The 21,127-nt window shown below is 38.6% G+C and overlaps 2 protein-coding genes across 6 annotated transcripts in view; one reads left to right on the top strand and one right to left on the bottom strand.

The window, feature by feature from the left end:
• Positions 1–18,545, top strand: part of Hdc (histidine decarboxylase) — a 39,569-nt gene extending 21,024 nt beyond the window's left edge. The window contains exons 1-9 of one of the 5 annotated variants that reach the window (XM_018010586.2): positions 1,690–1,845; positions 9,060–9,250; positions 10,210–10,788; positions 10,873–10,982; positions 15,284–15,337; positions 15,409–16,102; positions 16,949–17,094; positions 17,159–17,381; positions 17,528–18,545. In XM_018010586.2, the coding sequence (XP_017866075.1) occupies positions 9,223–9,250; positions 10,210–10,788; positions 10,873–10,982; positions 15,284–15,337; positions 15,409–16,102; positions 16,949–17,094; positions 17,159–17,381; positions 17,528–18,141 (2,448 nt within the window). In that variant the 5' untranslated portion in view covers positions 1,690–1,845; positions 9,060–9,222 and the 3' untranslated portion in view covers positions 18,142–18,545. Of the gene's footprint in view, positions 1–1,689; positions 1,846–6,716; positions 6,785–8,645; positions 8,753–8,871; positions 9,251–10,209; positions 10,789–10,872; positions 10,983–15,283; positions 15,338–15,408; positions 16,103–16,948; positions 17,095–17,158; positions 17,382–17,527 lie in introns of those variants that run through there. The other 4 variants (XM_018010585.2, XM_018010584.2, XM_089470298.1 and 1 more) reach the window with 4 other exon arrangements.
• Positions 18,546–19,479: 934 nt separating this feature from the next.
• LOC108615806 (uncharacterized) lies at positions 19,480–20,728 on the bottom strand. The gene is made up of 5 exons (XM_018010596.2): positions 20,587–20,728; positions 20,383–20,527; positions 20,191–20,316; positions 19,967–20,116; positions 19,480–19,882 (listed from the first exon to the last, which is right to left on the bottom strand). The coding sequence occupies exons 1-5, from the start codon at positions 20,703–20,705 to the stop codon at positions 19,607–19,609; spliced, it is 816 nt and encodes a 271-aa protein (XP_017866085.1). The 5' UTR covers positions 20,706–20,728; the 3' UTR covers positions 19,480–19,606.
• Positions 20,729–21,127: the final 399 nt, after the last annotated feature.

Below are 21,127 nucleotides of genomic sequence, written 5' to 3'. Positions count from 1 at the left end.
CGGCATTGTTGCGCAGCTTTTCCTACCCTTAAGCGACAACGTGCTTTCCATTCCACATATGTCTCTGTATGTGTGTGCGCTTTGCTTCCATGGGAAAATTCTCTGCTGTGGTGGATTTCGTTGCTCATGGGGAAATTCGAATTTCTGTTCAATTTTTTGGGAGGGGGGGGGGGGGGGGGGGGAGGGGAGAGAGGGTTGAAATTTTACGGTTGGTTTTGCGCGCCGAATTTGAATTTGAAATTGAGCGCGCGCACAGGCAAAAGCGGGAGGGATTTATAGACTAAAATATGCTGGGTTCTATGAAATCTGTAGAGAACGGTTTATTGTATTGCCGGCAGAGTTTTTATTATGTATATAATGTTGGGAATATTAAAATAAATATTTAATGGTTTGCTAAAATATCTCTATGAAGTTGTTTTACATAGAGAAAAATAAAATGTAATAATAATAAAAATTTTTTTTATTTTTTTCTTTTCTGAGCTTTATATATTTTATTTCATCATTATTTGTAATTTTTTTTTAAATATATATATTTTTTTAATTAAAAAAATGTTATATAATTCTTCTATTTATTAGTATTTATTATTATTATTTTTGTAATATAATTTATATAATTTGCAATTATAATTTAATGAATTAAAAAATATATATATTTTTCTAACTTTTTTATTATTTTATTATAATTTTGCTCATTAAACTAATAAAAGAATAATACAAACAAAAAATATAAAATACAAATACCTTGAACATATAGTGTTTTCTTAAGTTAAATAAGTAAATGTTAATATAAATAAAAAATTATATTAATAAGTAACAAGTTTTTATGACAAAAAAAATCATTCAAATTGATTAAAAAACTGCCAAACAGTTATAAAGCTAAACAAATACACAACAATTATAGCTAAATAAAAATCTTATTAAACGGCAAAATTAATGCAACAATTAAAATCGTTTTAAATGCTCATCGAAACCGCAAATCAAATTCTATACAAAAGTCCACGAAAAAAAGTGAAGCGAATCTATAGAAATTGTCGATTGAGGCGAGCAAACAGTTAGCAGCAGCTGAGATTTCCGTTAAAGATGGGTTTAATAAGAACATGCAGAAGAAGAAGAAGAAGCAGAAGAAGCAGAAGCAGTTACGCAACCAAGCAAACGGGGCCCTCTAACTGGGCAAGCGTTGAGCATTAGCTTTGACGCATCATTAGCCGTATTATCGGGCGCTTCTTTAATATTTCATGTTTTCCGTTTGCCTCAAATCATGTTAGATTTATATTTTGCTGCCAACCACAAAGCGTGTGAGGGGGGAGACGACGACGACGACGACGAGTTGATGTTGCGCAAGCCAGCATCAGGTCTATCAAGCGTTAACTGGTTCTGGCCGTAAGCCTTCAATTTGGCTCAGACAAGCTTTGGCTTGCAGCTTGGAGTTGGAAGCGCCGTTGGTTCTGCCAACCGAAATGTGTGCCTCACCGTTGTAATGATCGGTGTGCCACCTCCTGCCCGCACTTCCTGCTGCCCGCCCTATACCGCGTCTATTTTCCCCTCTATTCTATTTTTTTCCTTTTCTTTTTGCAGTTGCAGTTGTTGGTCTTAGAGCGATTCTAACCTGTTTCTCGTGTGGCAGCCAAGAAGCTTGGAGGCGACTCCAACAACATTAACAACAATAATAACAACAACAACAGCAACAGAAAAAGTCCCGTACGAAAGTCCCAGTTATTCAAGAGGAAAAACCTGTTACACGCAAGTGGAACTCGCTTCGATTCTGGCCAAGAACAAATCACAGAACGAGCGAGCGAGACAGCCGATCGAAGAGAAGCAAAAAACAGCTAGCAACAACTGAAACACGTTAGTACCGTTGTGTCGGATTCTTTGTTGCGCAACTGTGTTGCAAGATTAGCTGAGCAGCAGCAGCAGCAGCAGCAGCAGCCGCCGCAGCGACTGGTTTATTGCAACGTCGCGTCGTCGTTGTTGTCGATGAGGCAACGTCTCCGCCTGCTGCTGCCTCTGCTGCCCTCTGCTGCCTTGCCTGAGATGTTGCAACATCTGCAGCTAGAATCGGAAATGCAGCGCATACGTATATACCTATATACATATATATACATCTATCTATCTATATATGTATAAAAATTAAACAAAGCAAACAACTTTGGATAAATGGCTGGAAAACCTTGCCCAGGCAATCGCGTGCGTTGAAGCTTGACTGCGTTTTGCATTCAGTCAATTTTTCAAAACTCATATTGAGTACCGTTGCCCCGTTGCCCCGTTGCCCCTTTGCTTCTTTAACGATCAATTAAGCTACGATTTTTCTTGTTTTGTTTAGCCAAGGCTAAGACTTACCAGCAAAAATATCACCAGAATTATTTGCCAAGTGCAGCGAAACTTTTTTGTCTTCTTCTTTAGAGCTCTGATAATTATTATCATAATTATTTCTATGTGCTCAATTATTGCATAATATTTATGTATACACACACACACATATATTGTATGTGTGTGTGTAGCTTTATTAATTTTCTAAGCCTTGAAAAGTAGAAATGAAAATTTTTATGTTTGATTTTATCTGATTATCGTATAGGCATACGAATTTGTGTGGAATGAATTTTTAGTTTTGAAAGAGTCGTTTAAAAAGTAGGTAATCCAATCGCTAATATAGCGTAAATTATTCCTAATTAACTGAAAGTTTTTTTTTTTTTTTTTTTTTTTTTTTTTTTTTTTTTTTTTTGCCTGGCGTTTAACTAATAATATGAGAAATTATTAACTTCTTAGTGTCCAAGATCACAAAGTAAATATTGGATAAAAAATTAAATCTCTTCAGCCGGCTGTATAATTTTTATTAAAATTTAAAATACCTGAATGAGTTGATATTTCTTCTATAATTTTAAAAATTCAGATTAAGAGATTCATAATTTATTGCTTTTTTTTTTCAATAAATTTTCAGTTATCTGAATAAAACGAAATTTAATTTTCAGCCAACAACATTTTAAAATACTTAGTACTTTTTTTCAAAAGACTTTTTACTCAATAATTTTGGGTCTAATTTCAACAAGAAGTATTGAAACTTTTTAAAGACTAAAAATTTACAATCATATTAAAATTTTTTATGAATTGTTCTATAAAAACAAAACAATTCTAACTCTTAGGTTACTAAGAAACCTAACCAGAGCCTTTTCTTTATATCTTTGGCAATCGATTTCAAGCGTAGGGCGAAGCTAAGTAGAGATTACTTTGTCTCACATAATTTTAAACTAATTCGCTTTTCGTGCGCTGCTCTGGGACTAAGCATAATTAATCGTCAACTTAATCATCGGCAACAAATATGAATATGCAATACATAATTGAATAAAGAGAAGGTGAAGGTTTCAGCTGAAACCATAACAAATTGAAACTTAATTTTAGGATTCGCTATGCCATTACCCAATGTATTTCGTTATAAATGAAATCAGCCGAAAAAAAAGAAACAGAAAACAAATGAAATGAAACAAGTCCTTAACATCAATTTGTTCACTTATTTTGATTATGATGCTGTGGGATATGGGGCTCTTACCTCTTATAGTGCTGGGCATGTTACATGCGTTCTTTGATCTCAACTAAAAGTACTTCATATAGATGAACAGTTATGCAGTGCAGCTGTAACTGTTTAATTTCAACAATAATTCACAACGTGAGCTAGAGGCGAATGCTGTTTCGATGACATTGCGGGGGCACATGTCAGTGTTATCGGTAACGATATCACTTAATTAGTTCAATGCGAACCAGTTCACGATCAACGCACACGAGAGCAAACAGTTTTCAAACGGTAAATTAGCCGAAGTGGGCGCGACTCGCTGATTGGCTGGCGACGAGCGCGCGCGCGCGAGTGGGAGACAGAGAGCGAGCTAGAGCGCGAGCGCGAGCGAGATAGAGTGCATCGGCGAGAGTGCAGGGCTAAGAAGAAGCGCAACACAAGTGGACACGCTGGACTGGACGTGTGGACAAACGCTCGAACACTAAACGGCCAGGAATTCAAATCCGAATCGGGAGTCGGCAGCGCGGACTCATCTGCCAGCAGCTCGAAACCTGTGCGGAAGGCGGGCCGAGTGGGCAACGGGCATCGGAGCTCGCGATCAGCGTCAGTTGCAATTCGAAGAAAGGAGAAAGGAGTTGGCCAGCAGCAATAATAGCAGCAACAGCAGCAGCAGTCGAGCTCAGATTCTGTCTCAGCATCAGACAAGCTGCCCACACCCCACCCGCCTGACCCACCTGTCTGCCACAATCACAATCTCAATCACACACACACACATACGCATACGAAAAAGAATTCCCGCTAATTAAATACATGATCATCGCTCAAAAATACACCCCAGCAACACGAATGTTACAAGAGTCATTCGCGTATTTCATCAGAGTCCGATTCAAATGGTTCGAGATGAGCGCGTGACACGAGATGAGTTGAGCCGATAGAAGTAGATGCTGGAAAGAAGTGAATTTCCAGCATCATGTAAGCTCTAAAGTGTTTGCATCGTGTCACGAGCTATCGCCTGGCTGTTATCTCTAGAATGACAGCGTCCGTTTTGGAGTCGAAATTGTTGCTGGAGCCTGTGACGTTACGTTTGGGGGGCCGCGTCATCGCAGCAGGCTCCAGCTGCAGCTACACACACACTCACACTCACATACACACACATGCATGGAAACATACAAAAAAAAGCGCACCTTTAACTTTAATCGTTAAATAAACAGGAAGACTTCTACAGCAAACACTTACACACACACATAACCACACACACACATACACACACGCATACAGCGTAAGAAAACTTATCACAAGTCAGTAGCAGCAGCAGCAGCAGCGAGGAAAGAAGAAAAAAATGAAATAAAACAGGTTGAGAAGTACCGCTAAGCGGGAAGAAACAGCAGCGACCGCTGCCTCTGCCGCCGCCTCTGCCGCTGCCCGCAAACAGTACGATGGCAGCAGCGCCAGAGCAACAAGCCCCACAAGCAAAAAGGTCAACGAACGTTCTTAGCGAAGAAGAATGGAATCAAAACACAAAAACACGAAAAACTGAGCAAGAAAGAGAGTAAGAAATGACGGAGAGAGCGAGAGCACGCGACAGCAGTCGACCGTCATTGGTGGGTGAGTGAACGAGCGAGCGAGCGCGCCAAAGAGCGTAAAGAAAGTGCGCGCAGAGAAAGCACGATCGCTAGGCAACTTAAGAGAGCGCCGGTGTTAAGAGTGGAAAGAGGGAGAGCGCCTGTGAGTGAGAGAGAGAGATTGCGAGCGAACAGTCAAAAAATTTATGCGGTATGCATTTTGAAAAGTATTTTGATGAAAATAACCTGAACGCAAATGTATTTTTAGCAAGAATTTCTGAAACGCAGCGGCTAAACCAAAAGTGCATTAAAAGCTGCGTTCGCAACTGAAAGGGAGAGATGTAGAAAGAAATATGGGGAGAGAGAGAGAGAGAATGAGATAGAGTCAGCGATAGGTAGAACGCTAAAGCGTTGTAACTGTCGCGAGAAAGCCAAAAGAAATTGAAATTCTTGTTATATTGCTCAATATTTGGTAATACACACACTCACACACACACACACACACACACACACAGAGATACATACGTGCAAAAGCCATTGAATGTAGCGGTATATTGACGAAATTTCTGAGACGAGCCACAAGCAAAGCTCATTGACCTCCAGCAACCGTCGACGTCGTCGTCGTCGTCGTCGTCGCCGTTGTAACTGTGTAATAAGCTTTTGGAGCTGTGCACGCGGAGGTCGGCAGCAGCTGCAGGGGCTAGAAGTATTTTTTTTTATGTGTTGTTGGTTGGTTTTTCTTTCGTTTTTTCGGTTTGTTGTATTTGATTTCTTCCGTTCGAGCTTTGAGCAATTCAACAGATTTTTATGTCTTCCTGTGCAGCTTAAAGCGTTGACTCAATTAAAAAAGAATAAAAAACAGAAACAACAGCAACAACAGCAACTGAACTGAAGACAAAATATGCTTATGCAATTGGCCGTGTGTCTTTGGCAATCTGCTTCGCGCTCGCTCACTCCCTTAGCCGATGATAAGCCTGATGCCAACACTGTTATTGGTCAAGGCAAAATCTGGCCGAGACTGTGAAGAGTTTTGTCCAAGCGCTTAAGCAAATAGCTGCGGACTCAAATTGCCTGCAACATTGATCCCGTTTCACTGTGCGTGCATGCGTGCGTGTGTGTGTGAGTGTGTGGGTGAGTTTCTGTGCGCGCGTTGTGCTGATTGGCCAATTGCTCGCTTAGGGCTTCACTAGGCGAGCAGCTGCCATTGGCTGGCTGCTCTTCTGCTCTCCTTTTCGACGTCCTTTTGTTTGATATCCGCTGCGCTGCGCCTGTTGCTGGCCTCAATACTCTTTGTGAAGAGAGTCGTTGCTATTTCGAGTTTACAAATTGCATGAAAATTCGTTTGATATATTAATTAATAAAAATATTATCAACTCAAAAATAATAATATGATACGCTTGACTTTTAATAAAAAATAAAATGAAATAAAAAAATATATAATAAGATACTAATGCGAATTTAGCAATTTATATTTAGAGCTTTGTTAGAGCACTAAAAATTCGACTTGGCTCAAACAATATATTTTCTCCAATATACTTGCGCATTTGGCAGCTACAATTATTTTCATTCACAGAATTTATTTGAATGAATATTATGCGACAGGACGAAGCATTATTGGGGGTATAAATAGAACTCGTCCTGAGGGAAAGTTTTCACTTCCAAACTGGTTGTGAAATAGAACGCAAGTGCATAAGAAGTAGAAAATCGTGTGTGTTAACTGGTAAATATAGAATATAATAAAAGGAAGGTGAAGTGAAATAAGACTGTGATTTTGAAACAATCAATGTGCATATATACATTAATATATGAATAGAATAGAATAGAAGTGTCTATTATAAAAATACTTCAACATTTTCGAAATCATATTTTGTTAAACAAAAATGTATAATACATATAGAATACAAACGTTCAAAAAAATTTAATAAAATCTTTTTATATATATTCAAATAATCACTTTAAATTAATTATATTAATAAATTCTAATACTAAGTCTATTTAATATTCTATTTATACACAACAAAAAATCTTTGATTTAATCTGTTTAATAACACTTTAACATGTTCATAAACATTATTGCTTGAAAAATGGTTTAACAATAAATATTGTGTATGAAAATGTTTTCCCATATTTTTCACATTAAATATCTTAAATGCTTCATTAAAATCACAAAGACAGCATTAAACAAGTAAGAAAGCTCCAGTCGAGACTGCTCGACTAGGAGATACCCTGAACCCTCCAAGCTGATATTCTAATCATTCTGCACTTCTTTTATGCACACATACATACACATGCATCCACACGCACGCATAAGCCTGCGCTCTGCTAACTGCGCAGTAAGCCGCGACTGCGCTTAGGCTGCGCAGCAGTGTGGGCAATATTATGAGAATTTATTTGTTAAATAATTTCTTTTGTAGACATACGATCTTAATGAAACTTTTAGAGCGTAATCATATGGTGAATATGTGTGTATATTCCAAAGCCCAAGTCTCTAGTATTTGAAATACGCTTTTTACAAAAGTGAGGGTGAGGGGGTGAATTTAAGGGTGGGGGGTAAATTTTAACAAAAACCGAAATTGTATAAATTGCATATAAGCATACATTAAAAATTTGGAGACTCTAGCAATAAGGGTGTAGAAGATATAATTTTATAACTGGTTTTCGATAAGGTTTTTTATCGATAAAAAAAGATCGGGATGAGTTAGCGATTTTTAATGATAAACTTGATATGCGCGCTGTAATTACGGACATTTTAAAAAAAATTTGAAGTCTCTAGCTCTTATATCTTCTGAAATCGACGCGTTCATACATACGGACGGACGGACGGACGGACGGACGGACGGACGGACGGACGGACGGACGGACGGACGGACAGACAGACGGACAGGGCCAAATCGACTCAGCTCGTCGCCCTGATCAAGAATATATATACTTTGTGGGGTCTGCCACGCCTCCTTCTGCCTGTTACATACTTTTAACAAAACCATTATACCCTGATTTCCCATTTTCAATGGGTTCAGGGTATAAAAAGCAAAAACCAAAATGTTTCAGCTATTATTATTATAATTTTATTTTTTATTAAAAAAGTGTTAGGTGTAGTTTTATGAAAACATGTTTATAATTTTTATTGTCGTATACTAGAGAGATTTCCATTTTTTTTCTCGTTTTTATTTTAATTAATTGTGAATGCATGACAAAATGCAGTTCAATCAATTGTTGAATAGCTGCATGAGAGACAGGGGTGCTCGTTATTTAATTTAGCTCATATAGTATATATAATATCTATGATCGACCAAGATAGTAAATTGACAGAATTTTGAAACAATAGAATGAAATACCAGCATAAACAATTAAAGAGCGCTCAACATTTAAACGGAATTTTGTTGGCGTTCGTTCGCTCGACTTCGATCGATGCCATGTTCTCGCATGGACCACAATTACAATACGGTCGGACAATCTGTTAACACACCAGCTACAGCTACAAATTGTTGTCATTATAATTATTGTTGTCGAAATATTTACTTATTTTGCTCGATTTTCGTGCCATTCCCAACCAGCTATAAAAGTCGTCGGAGCTGCGCATTCGATTCACACAGTTAACCAAATTCTCAATCCAAATATTTGTGCTGCCATCATTAAAACCCTTTTTTGTGACGACGACGACGGCGACGACGACCTGTGGCTCAATGAGGTTAATACGAGCCACCCTAATGGGTAGTTGGATGACGTTTTTACAGCTGGCCACGTTTCCCAGGGAAAAACACATTCGTTCCATTCATTCGTTCCCTTCATTTCGCCATTTCATTTCCAATTAGACTGAAGCCCCACAAACGCTCTTAGACTATCGTCCAAGTTGCTATTTTTTTCGCCTTTTTTTTACATTTTCAGTCAGCGGTCGACGTTCCAATTTGCCATTTGAATTTGACACACAAACAGCAAAAAAAAAAAAAAGTAGCTAAAGTTAACTAAATCCAACAAAAAAAAAACTCTTCCTACAGATAATGGCGCCCATGTAGCCCCACCGTTTAGAGCAGTTAACCAAAGAACAGGCCCCAACAGCTAGCAAAAGGACGGAAGCTAATACCCCCAAGTGATATATACAGCAGCAAAACAGTTAACACCCACACACACACACAGACAGTCGTGCAGCACGCCAGCGCCATGGACTTTAAGGAGTATCGGCAAAGGGGTGAGTCAAGTCCATAAAACGCACAGCGGCAGCTCAGATACAATTGTATCTCATTTAATTTGATTTGCATGCCTGGAACTCTATGTATTTATATGTGCGTATGTATGCCCCACACACATACGCACACAGGCATACACCACTAAAAGGATTTCCCATTTGTCCTTAGCCATTTGCCCAGCTCGATGTAATAAAACTCAGCTCGTTTATCTTGATTCGAAAAGCTTTCACTTTATTGCTCAAATTATTTGATTTCACAAAAATTTTCGAAGCGTACTTAATAAGTTTTTCACAATTTTTATGTGTATGTACATGTGTATATTTATAAAAAAAAAATATGTTCATTTACTTATTTTTATTATAATTTATTTGTATTAAATAATATTTTCATTTAATTTGACTATTGTGAAATACTTTATTATAATTAAAGTTTAAAATATTAAGCTACTAAATAATTATAAATATATATAACATTATTAAATTATTATTACTCTTTATAACTATTTTTAATTTATTAAAATTTTGTTGTAGAATTTAAGCATAATTAAAAAATCCATAAATGATTTTTAATTATTTGTAGTTCTAGTCAATTTGCCTTATTTATATTTAGTGTTTATTTAATAATATAGTATTTATATTATATTATTTTTTAAATAAAAAAATGTTGCGCAAATTTATTTATTTATTAATTTGTCCATATAATTTTTTAGATAATTTTTTAAAATAAAATAAAATAAAATAAATAAGTATCATATATTTAATTTATTTTATTTTAATTTATTTAAAAAAAAAATATTTCTTAAATATTTTATTGCATTAAGCTCTATTTATGTATTATATATATTTATTTTTTATGTATGATTGTAGACTTTTTTGTAACTTCTAAACTGAAATTTTAAGTTAATTATTGCCTATTATAAATTAAAAAATTCAAACAAGCTAAGCTATTTTTTTTTTCGCAGGCAAGGAGATGGTGGACTATATAGCTGACTATTTGGAGAACATACGGGAGCGTCGCGTCTTTCCGGATGTGAGTCCGGGCTATATGCGCCAGCTGCTGCCGGAGTCGGCGCCCGTCGATGGGGAGCCGTGGTCGAAGATCTTTGGGGATGTGGAGCGCATTGTGATGTCAGGTGTGACCCATTGGCAGTCGCCGCATATGCACGGCTACTTTCCGGCTCTCAACTCGATGCCCTCGCTGCTGGGCGACATGCTGGCCGATGCCATCAACTGCTTGGGCTTCACCTGGGCCAGTTCGCCGGCCTGCACGGAGCTGGAGATCGTTGTGATGAACTGGCTGGGCAAGATGATTGGGCTGCCGGATGAGTTTCTCCACCTGACCAACAACTGCAAGGGCGGCGGAGTGCTGCAGACGACGTCCAGTGAGGCGACGCTGGTCTGCCTGCTCGCCGGCCGCACTCGCGCCATACAGCGCTTCCATGAGCGCAATCCTGGCTATCAAGATGCGGAGATAAACGCCCGTCTGGTGGCCTACTGCTCGGATCAGGCGCACTCGAGCGTGGAGAAGGCCGCCCTGATTGGTGAGTTCGTCACACATTCGTAAGCCGCTTACAGCACACGCTAAAAATATACAACCACCCACCCACCCAATCAACCACCCGCAGGACTCGTGCGTATGCGCTACATCGAGGCTGACGAGCAGCTGGCCATGCGGGGCAAACTGTTGCGCGAGGCCATCGAGGACGACATTAAGCAGGGCCTGGTCCCATTCTGGGTGAGTCCTGTCTGCTCCTGTCTAGTCTTATTCTCATCTTGTCAAAACTAATTGGCCGCCGTCATCGCATTGCGCAATTAGGCGTTGAGTGGATTTGTGGCCAGTATCAGCTGCGACTCACTCCATCTCTCTCTCACTCTCTCTCGCTCCTGCACTCTTTAGATTTCTCTAGCTGATTCTCTGATTCCCATCGGAGTCAATTAATATACGTCGTTGTCTTTGCTCAGCATTCAGCTCAATTTAACTAATACTTTTATCTAAGCTATCGAGCCGAGCTGAGCTGAGCTATTTGTTTAGTTATTCTCTTGAGATTTTTCTCTTTGTTTAGTTTGTTGCTTCAAATAATTTTAATTTTATAGCAAATATTTGTAGCGTCTGTATTAGCTTCTTTATTATATTTTATATATATTATTATTTATTTTATATAGTATATATTTTTACATATGTATATAGCTTGAATGTTTTCGTTATCTCTCTTACATGTTACTAGCAGCAGCTAGAGCCCTCAGCTCTTCCTTCCTATATAAAAAATATGCTCTTTTTATAATTTCAAAAATTTATGGTATTTCGCTCTATTTATGACTCTTCTCTTGGTATTTATTACTACTCCTGCTACTGCTCTTACAACTAGTACTTTTAATTTAAGCTATAAGCCTTCTCTCACCCTCCTTCTACTTAGAGCTATATCAATTTGCTTTTTCCTTTCTCTTTCAATTATCTCTCTGTTGTCTCTCTCTCTTTATGATATGTGATTTTTTCATATAACGCATATTTGTTCGGAGTATTGGCTGGCATTCCGAAATATTCCGTAACTCTTGGAATTTCGGAGAAATGCTCACTATTCCACGATAATGTCTCTCGAACATTGCATGACTCCATCTCGGGTAATGTTCTCCCGATTTAAAAGTGCAATGTTTACATTTTGTCAGCTACTACTCATTGCTGTGCGCCTGGTATTTCAGCTGAGCTCATGAGCTAATTTAGTGAGTAAACTGCTGTATCACGCATGATATTAACAGTGAGCACACTGTTCACTAACAGCGCAATGTTAGCCCTATGTTAAATAACATTTTGCATGCTGCTGCTCACTGCTGTGCGCCTGGTATTTCAGCTGAGCCGATAGGCAAATTTAGTGATCAAATTGCTGCTCACGTATGAGTTAACAGTGATCGTACTGTTAACTAACAGCGCAATGTTAGCTCGGTGTAAAATAATATGCTGCTACCTACTACTCATTTCTGTTCGCCTGGTATTTCAGCTGAGTTTACATGTAAATGTATCAAACAAACAGCCACACCAGCCGAGTTAACAGTGTCATGTTAACCCAGGGTCAACTAAAAATGCTATGCTAAGTATACTCATTTCTGTTAAACTAACATTCAGCTACCTACTAGTCGTTTCTGTTCGCCTGGTATTTCAGCAGGGTTTACATGCAAATTTAGCGATCCAACTGCCGCAGCAGCCAAGTTAACATTGCCATGTTAACCCAAGGTCAACTAAAAATGCTATGCTAAGGCCTCTCATTTCTGTAAACTACTACTCAGCTACCTACTACTCATTTCTGTTCGCCTGGTATTTCAGCAGAGTTTACATGCAAATTTAGCGATCCAACTGCCGCAGCAGCCGAGTTAACATTGCCATGTTAACCCAAGGTCAACTAAAAATGCTATGCTAAGGCCTCTTATTTCTGTTAAACTATTACTCAGCTACCTACTACTCATTTCTGTTCGCCTGGTATTTTAGCAGACTTTACATGTAAATTTTGTAAATAAACTGCCGCAGCAGCCGAGTTAACAGTGTCATGTTAGCCCAAGGTCAACTAAAAATGATATGCTAACTCCTCTCATTTCTCTTCAACTAACAATCTGCTACCTACTACTCATTTCTGTTCGCCTGGTATTTTAGCAGACTTTACATGTAAATTTAGCGATCCAACTGCCGCAGCAGCCGAGTTAACAGTGTCATGTTAACCCAAGGTCAACTAAAAATGCTATGCTAAGGCCTCTTATTTCTGTTAAACTATTACTCAGCTACCTACTACTCATTTCTGTTCGCCTGGTATTTTAGCAGACTTTACATGTAAATTTTGTAAATAAACTGCCGCAGCAGCCGAGTTAACAGTGTCATGTTAGCCCAAGGTCAACTAAAAATGATATGCTAACTCCTCTCATTTCTCTTCAACTAACATTCTGCTACCTACTACTCATTTCTGTTCGCCTGGTATTTTAGCAGACTTTACATGTAAATTTAGCGATCCAACTGCCGCAGCAGCCGAGTTAACAGTGTCATGTTAACCCAAGGTCAACTAAAAATGCTATGCTAAGTCCTCCCATTTCTGTTAAACTACTACTCAGCTACTTACTACTCATTTCTGTTCGCCTGGTATTTTAGCAGACTTTACATGTAAATTTTGTAAATAAACTGCCGCAGCAGCCGAGTTAACAGTGTCATGTTAGCCCAAGGTCAACTAAAAATGATATGCTAACTCCTCTCATTTCTCTTCAACTAACAATCTGCTACCTACTACTCATTTCTGTTCGCCTGGTATTTTAGCAGACTTTACATGTAAATTTAGCGATCAAACTGTCGTAGCAGCCGAGTTAACAGTGTCATGTTAACCCAAGGTCAACTAAAAATGCTATGCTAAGGCCTCTCATTTCTGTTAAACTACTACTCAGCTACTTACTACTCATTTCTGTTCGCCTGGTATTTTAGCAGACTTTACATGTAAATTTTGTAAATAAACTGCCGCAGCAGCCGAGTTAACAGTGTCATGTTAGCCCAAGGTCAACTAAAAATGATATGCTAACTCCTCTCATTTCTCTTCAACTAACAATCTGCTACCTACTACTCATTTCTGTTCGCCTGGTATTTTAGCAGACTTTACATGTAAATTTAACGATCCAACTGCCGCAGCAGCCGAGTTAACAGTGTCATGATAACCCAAGGTCAACTAAAAATGTCCTCTCATTTCTCTTTAACTTCATTCTACTACCTATTAGTCGTTTCTGTTCGCCTGGTATTTCAGCAGAGTTTACATGTAAATTTAGCGATCAAACTGTCGTAGCAGCCGAGTTAACAGTGTCATGTTAGCCCAAGGTCAACTAAAAATGATATGCTAACTCCTCTCATTTCTCTTCAACTAACATTCTGCTACCTACTACTCATTTCTGTTCGCCTGGTATTTTAGCAGACTTTACATGTAAATTTAGCGATCCAACTGCCGCAGCAGCCGAGTTAACTAACATTGCCATGTTAACCCAAGGTCAACTAAAAATGCTATGCTAAGTCCTCTCATTTCTATTAAACTATTACTCAGCTGCCTACTACTCATTTCTGTTCGCCTGGTACTTCAGCTGGCGAATTTAGTAATTCATCGCCGCAAGATCGGCCCCTTTAGGCTATGCAACATTTTATTGCAGCATTATTTTTCTGGACAATTTCAATGGGAATTTTAAATAGACTCCAATTTTTTTATTGCCAGTACTATACTATAAGGTGTAATTTAGATTTCCAGGACTATATTCTTAGCATTGATCACCAAGAATATGTGGGTCAACTGGGAGCCATTAAAGGGACAATGGGGTTCATATAAAGGTCAGCTGAAAAAAGGGCATTCATATTTCTGGACCATTAATATGATCCTTTAGGTTTCCAGGACTACATGCTTGGTACCGTTTAACCAACCATATGTGGGTCGACTGGAAACCATTATGGGGCACATATTTTGCTGAAAGAAAAACATTCATATTGATGGACTAATGATATAGTCCTTTAGGTTTCCAGGACTACATCCTTGGTATTGTTTAACCAAGCATATGTGGGTCAACTGGAAACCATTTTGCTGAAAGGAAAACATCCATAATGATGGACTAATAATTTAGTCCTTTAGGTTTCTAGGACTTTATCCTTGATATGATATAACCGAGGATACAAGTGTCTACTAGAAACCATTGGCTTTACTTTTTTCTTATAAATTGTACATATTTCTTTTACATATTTTTTGCTGTTTATTTTCAATCTTAAATCTATTTAAATTTTTCAAAAATTCTGAGAGAGAATGATATAATTATATAATTAGCTAAATATATTGATTAAGAAAACTACTCCTAATCCAAGTCTAAGATTTATTAGTTACTTAAATTTTTATTATAGTCTTGTTTAGTAAATCATTTGCATTCTTTATAAATCCTAAAAAATACTTAACGATTTTTATTATTTATAGACTAAAATTTTATTCAACATTCTGTATCAAAACTATTTTAAATATAAATACATAAATTATTAATTATTTACAATAGGTCTGTGCGACGCTTGGCACCACTGGCAGCTGCAGCTTTGACAATCTGGATGAGGTTGGTATACAGCTAGAGTCCCCTATCCACATATAGCTTGATCTGGTTTAATTGTGCATATTCTCACTTAGGTTGGCATTGTCTGCCGGGAATATAATTTGTGGCTGCACGTGGATGCGGCGTACGCGGGCAGCGCGTTCATCTGTCCGGAGTTTCGCACCTGGCTGCGCGGCATCGAGCGCGTCGATTCGATCGCCTTCAATCCCTCCAAGTGGCTGATGGTGCACTTCGATGCGACGGCGATGTGGGTGCGCGACAGCACCGCAGTGCATCGCACCTTCAATGTGGAGCCGTTGTATCTGCAGCACGAGAACTCCGGCGTGGCCGTCGACTTTATGCACTGGCAAATCCCGCTGAGTCGACGCTTTCGCGCGCTCAAGGTGTGGTTTGTGCTGCGCTCGTTTGGCATCAAGGGTCTGCAGCGTCACATACGCGAGGGCGTGCGTCTGGCTCAGAAGTTCGAGGCGCTGGTGCTGGCCGATCATCGGTTCGAGCTGCCGGCCAAGCGGTACCTGGGCCTCGTTGTGTTCCGGATACGCGGCGAGAACGAGATCACCGAGCGGCTGCTGAAGCGCCTCAACTATCGCGGCAATCAGCACTGTGTGCCGTCCTCGCTGAAGGGCCAATATGTCATCCGGTTCACCATCACCTCGACACACACTACACTGGATGACATTGTCAAGGATTGGATGGAGATCAAGCAGGTGGCCTCCCTGGTGCTCGACGAGATGAACATCACGATTTCCAATCGCGTCTATCTCAAGGGTAAACACTGGGCCCTACCAAACTACTGAATGTGCTTCCAGTTGTTTCGTTTTATTCTGCTTTTGTTTAATTTGGCTTTAATTTAGTTTTTCATTACTGTTTTTTGTTTTTATTTAATTTTTTTTAATGTTTATTGTTTGTTTGACATAAAACCCTTTGATCCACCCAGATGTCGTATTTTATTTTGCTACTTTTCAGCAGCTAATTATTATCTTATAATCATGGTATAGCTACAGTAGAAAATTTATAAGATACAGATGTATCTGAAAATCAAGTACAATAATTGCAAAAAAAAAAAAAAAAAAAAAAAAAAAAATAATGATAATAATAATAACAGTTGGATTGGCTAAAGATGATTTTCTAAAGTCACTGAGGAGTAGGAGATTAGATATGATCCGAAAAATCTAATATTTTTTGATTTAATCTAATATTTAGATCATATGCATTTGTGATATATAAAATGTGAGAATCTCAAGACAAATCTCTGTAGTACTTAAATGTATCTATAAGATATAAAAGTATCTAAAAGTTTAATGCAGCTCTCAGTGAAAACAATAGAAAAGTTTAAGGCATTATAAGCACCTAATAGTACCAGATTTTATGTAGTTTAGACATAAACTATATAAAATATATGACTATATAAAGTCTGGTACTATTAGGAGATTATAAATAACTTTGTTAAGATCTGATCCATTTCAGTTAATATAATAATATTTCTAAAATTGACTATAGAATGCTATACGAAGTATTGGTTAAAATTTTATCCGCTTCAGTTATTATGATTATTTTTCTGCAAATAACTCTAGAACTAGTTAGTCTATTTCATCCAACTCTCCCATCTCTTAGATACCAAAGAGAAGAGCGAAGCCTTTGGCTCCAGCCTGTTGCTATCGAATTCGCCGCTGTCGCCGAAGGTCGTAAATGGCTCCTTTGCGGCCATCTTCGATGCGGACGAGTTTCTGGCCAAGACCTATGCGGGCATACGCATAGCGGTAAGTAGAGCCGCTGCTTAAACTCCAGCCTGGACTCACACTCACGCCTGAGCAATGCTTGCAGCATCAGGAGTCGCCGTCGACGCGCCGTCGAGTGCGCGGCATTCTCATGTCGGGCAAACAGTTCTCGCTGGACTCCCACATGGATGTGGCTGTGGTGCGCACCACACTGGACCCGAACAATTGCGACGATGACGCAGCCGGGCACAGCGCCGGCCAGGCCGGACAGGTGGCCGGGCAGGCGAGCATACGCGAGGATGTGGACAATGAGGAGTCCGCCGCGGAAGGTATGAAGCGCAGGTAGCGTAGTCAGCCAGTTTAGCTCTATTGCCAGTGCCAAATGCTCGATTTGCTTCATAACACAATTGAATCTGCTGCTGCCTCTTCTTCTTCTTCTTCTTCTTTCTATTGATTTCTTGCCATTTCCGTTCAGAAACTGAGCTGATGGAGCTGTGCAAGCGCAGCGGGAGCAACCAAACAAGCAATAATCCAATGCAGTCAAGCAGCTATAGCTACAATTCCAATTCTAATTCCAATCACAATCACAATGCCACGCCCGCCAATCACTTTCGTCCGATTGCCCTGCATACGCCGCAGTGCGGCCAGCCCCTGAGCTTGATCATGGACAGCGCCGGTCATATGTACCATGGCAAGCGGTTTCTGGAGCCCGTCAGCAGCCTGATCGACAACAGTTCCTTTACCAGCAGCATTAATCACCAGCCCACGCCCATTACGACGCCCATCACGACGCCCACGGAGGATAACGACTGGCCGGCGAAGACGTTCAGCCAGCTGCTGCTGGAACGCTATGCCAGCTCATCGTCACGCTCCCCGGACGCCTCATCCACGGACAGCAGCAGCCTCAGCCTGGCTGCCGCCGTCACGCCCACACTCAGCCGCCTCAGCAGCCTCAACGATCTGGCCTCCCCGCTGCTCGGCTCATTTGCATCACAATCGCAGCCGCTGCAGTCTGCATTGGGCGTATCGCGATTCAGTGACTCGGATGCGACCATTTGCTCAGCTGCCTCATCGCTGGAATCCTTATAAAGATAAATATGAACTATAATATAAATACTATATAAATATAATCATAGAAAAGAATATTCGAAAGAACAATCCTTCACTGCTGTGCAATCAATAATCGTAGTTACAATTCGCGTCTATATATACACACACACACACATATGTACAAGTATCTGTATCTGTATCTATATCGGAAAGCGGAACCTAACAGTAGTCCCATGTATTATAAATGTATTGTCAAATGTTGCAAACTTTAAATTCGATACTAGCCTATACTAACCATATATACATATGCATATAATAATATTCCTATATAACAGCATTCTACGTACTCTCTGCCTATATATTAACATTCATATATTCTGTATCTGTACATTTGTTTTACTCCTCAATGTGATTAAAATTTCAGTGTTAAAGTTAAACAAGAATCGTTTTAGCATGGAATTCTTTGTATCTTAAAGATACGTTTTATACAAAATGTTTCTGAATGAGGGATGATAGAATAACATGATGTATGATATAAAATGGTCTTTTCAACTGGTCCATCGGTAATTATGGCACAGCGGCTCTGCTTTGTGCATAGTTTACTAAAAGAATGAAAGAGAAGGAGAGAGAGAGAGAGAGAGAGAGAGAACACCACTGGAATAGAGAATCTCACTGTATACTCTCCATGATGCATGAATATAAAAATGGAAAAACGTAATACTAAAAATATCACAATAAAAAAAGTTAGAAATTCTTTACATTTTACATAAAATTTTTTAATTTAATTCATAATTTTTAAAAATTTTATTGCTTCTTTAATTTGCACTTGCAGGCATTACAGTGCTCAGACTCGAAATAATACTCTAGAGCAAAACTTCATCGGGTCATTGAGGATTGGAGATAAAAAGATGATGATGATATTAACTAATTACAAGAATCTTAATATAAAAAGTTTCTCTTTCATGTCAATTCATTGACTGAGCACTTAATTTGTCATGAGCTTTTTCGAGGAAATGCACTGAATTAATTACACTTTAATTTAGTAATGCGTTCCGAATTTGTCTTTATCGAAAGATAAAAAAACTGATCTTGGCATCTATTAATAGCTCAACCATACATGGTTATGTATTCCTTAGAATTTTTGTTTGTATGATATTGCAATAGCTAAAATAATTAAATAAATATTAAACAGAGGCATTGCAAATTAAAAGCATATTCACAATTTAAACGATAAAAAAAATATATATAAAATATTATTATATTATATTATTAAATTAATTTTCAGTTAAGGAGCTGCCCTTTCCATAAACTTTAAGCTCATCTTTGAGCTTGGCAAACAAAACAAATTCGTATTAAAAATAAAATAGGCATTGGATATTAATCAGTAACTAAATGAATAATTTGTGAGCTTTAATTATTTATATAGCTTTCCAAATAGATAACAATTTGTACGATGAACTAAATGCAGCTAAGGCAAACTAAATGGACAACGTGGACAATATTGTTAGATAAAGCGGAATCCTTCCGGAGCTGGAGTTTCATCTGGAGCTGTAGGTGCAGCTGTAGGTGCAGCTAGAGTTGACGTAACTATTGTTGTTGGTGGTGCTTCTGTAGTATGTTTGTCCCTCTGGATAAGCGGAAATTGAACTTGCACATAGAATGTTAGCAAGAACAAGACAATAAAATCGTAGAAGAGTATTATGGAAGCAAGTAGATAATCATTCACCCTTAACTCCGCAAATCGTCCACCGTTAATGGTCTGAGCGTGATACATGACAAACTGGAAGAAAAGCAGAGAGAGAGAGAGAGATAGATAGAGAGTGAGAGTGAGAAAGAGATAGGAGATAAATTATCCAACACTTACCGTCAGAATTATAACGCTAACGAATATCTGATACAGAATGATCGAATGCGATGTACGGCTCATTAGATGCAACATTATCAGAAATACGGAAACAATTAAGAAGATAAATGATATGACAAATAATATAACGACATCAAGGGTCAGATCATGCTGATGAAGGTCAAATTAGAGGATAAATTCACAATTTTTTTCCAAAGTTCTTTTTTGTTGCATTTGCCACTTACCGGCAGAACCGAACCCACTAGTATGGCAAGGAAGAAGACAAGGAGACATATCAGATACCATAAAAGTAGTTCGGGCCATCCCGATCGGGGGCACAGCGCAAATACTCCCAAAATTGCAAATTCCATCTGATAGATCCAATCACACACATATACATATGCAACACAAAAAACATATAGACGAATTGTACTCACAATTAAAATTGCCAAGATCCAATTCAGAGCGACCATAGTACGAGCTTTCTCCACAAATATGAAGACGATGGCTAGTATTACCGAAAGCGAAAAGAATATTCCACTAATGAATTCATATTCCATAAATGCTAGACCGAGCTTTCCACTGCAATGGGTAAATACATACATATATCTATATATTGTTAGATTTCTCTGTCCACTTACACAAATACGACGGCCAGCCATTGACCGAGACCCAGCAGGAGTGCGACAAGAGTCATCATATAAACTATTGCCACGAACTTTCGTCGGCTTTGTTCAGAGTTTCCAGCGTTATCCCCCATTTTTGTAAATCAATTCTCCTCTCCTAGACATATACAAAGAATTTATTCGTGTCTATATAAAAATATACCTAAAAAAAAAAGGGGGTGGGATGTAAAATTAAATGAATACAACGGATTTCTATGTTCAATGTCACTTAAATCTAGGCATGTTTGATTCCCCTGCAAAGCGATCGAGAAAACAAAATAGTTTACGAATAATCCAACAAATTTTGTAAGGAGATGAATACAAAGATGTTTTTAGACGGTTTTAGGGGATGATATACCTTTTCCGGGAGCTCATCGTGATTCAAGCTGTTTCTTAGGATTTGTTCAGACAGACATTATAACATATCATATAAGTATCTAACTTATATGTCTAACTTATATGTTTATATTCCTGGAACTCATAGAGATAGTTCAATGCAGAGTTATATTGTTTCAGA

Source organism: Drosophila arizonae, chromosome 5, assembly GCF_054131065.1.
Source record: "Drosophila arizonae isolate 15081-1271.41 chromosome 5, UAZ_ARI_1.0, whole genome shotgun sequence".
Lineage (NCBI taxonomy): Eukaryota > Metazoa > Arthropoda > Insecta > Diptera > Drosophilidae > Drosophila > Drosophila arizonae.
This window is presented reverse-complemented; position numbering and strand designations above follow the sequence as displayed.

What these genes read in the sequence shown, in the direction of transcription:
- LOC108615806 (XM_018010596.2), bottom strand. Translation starts at nt 20,705, where the DNA reads ATGGGGGATAACGCTGGAAACTCTGAACAAAGCCGACGAAAGTTCGTG. An exon ending in TAGTGGGTTCGGTTCTGCCG is followed by an intron (nt 20,117 to 20,190) that starts GTAAGTGGCAAA and finishes GACCTTCATCAG; the next exon opens with CATGATCTGACCCTTGATGT. An exon ending in TTAGCGTTATAATTCTGACG is followed by an intron (nt 19,883 to 19,966) that starts GTAAGTGTTGGA and finishes CTTTTCTTCCAG; the next exon opens with TTTGTCATGTATCACGCTCA.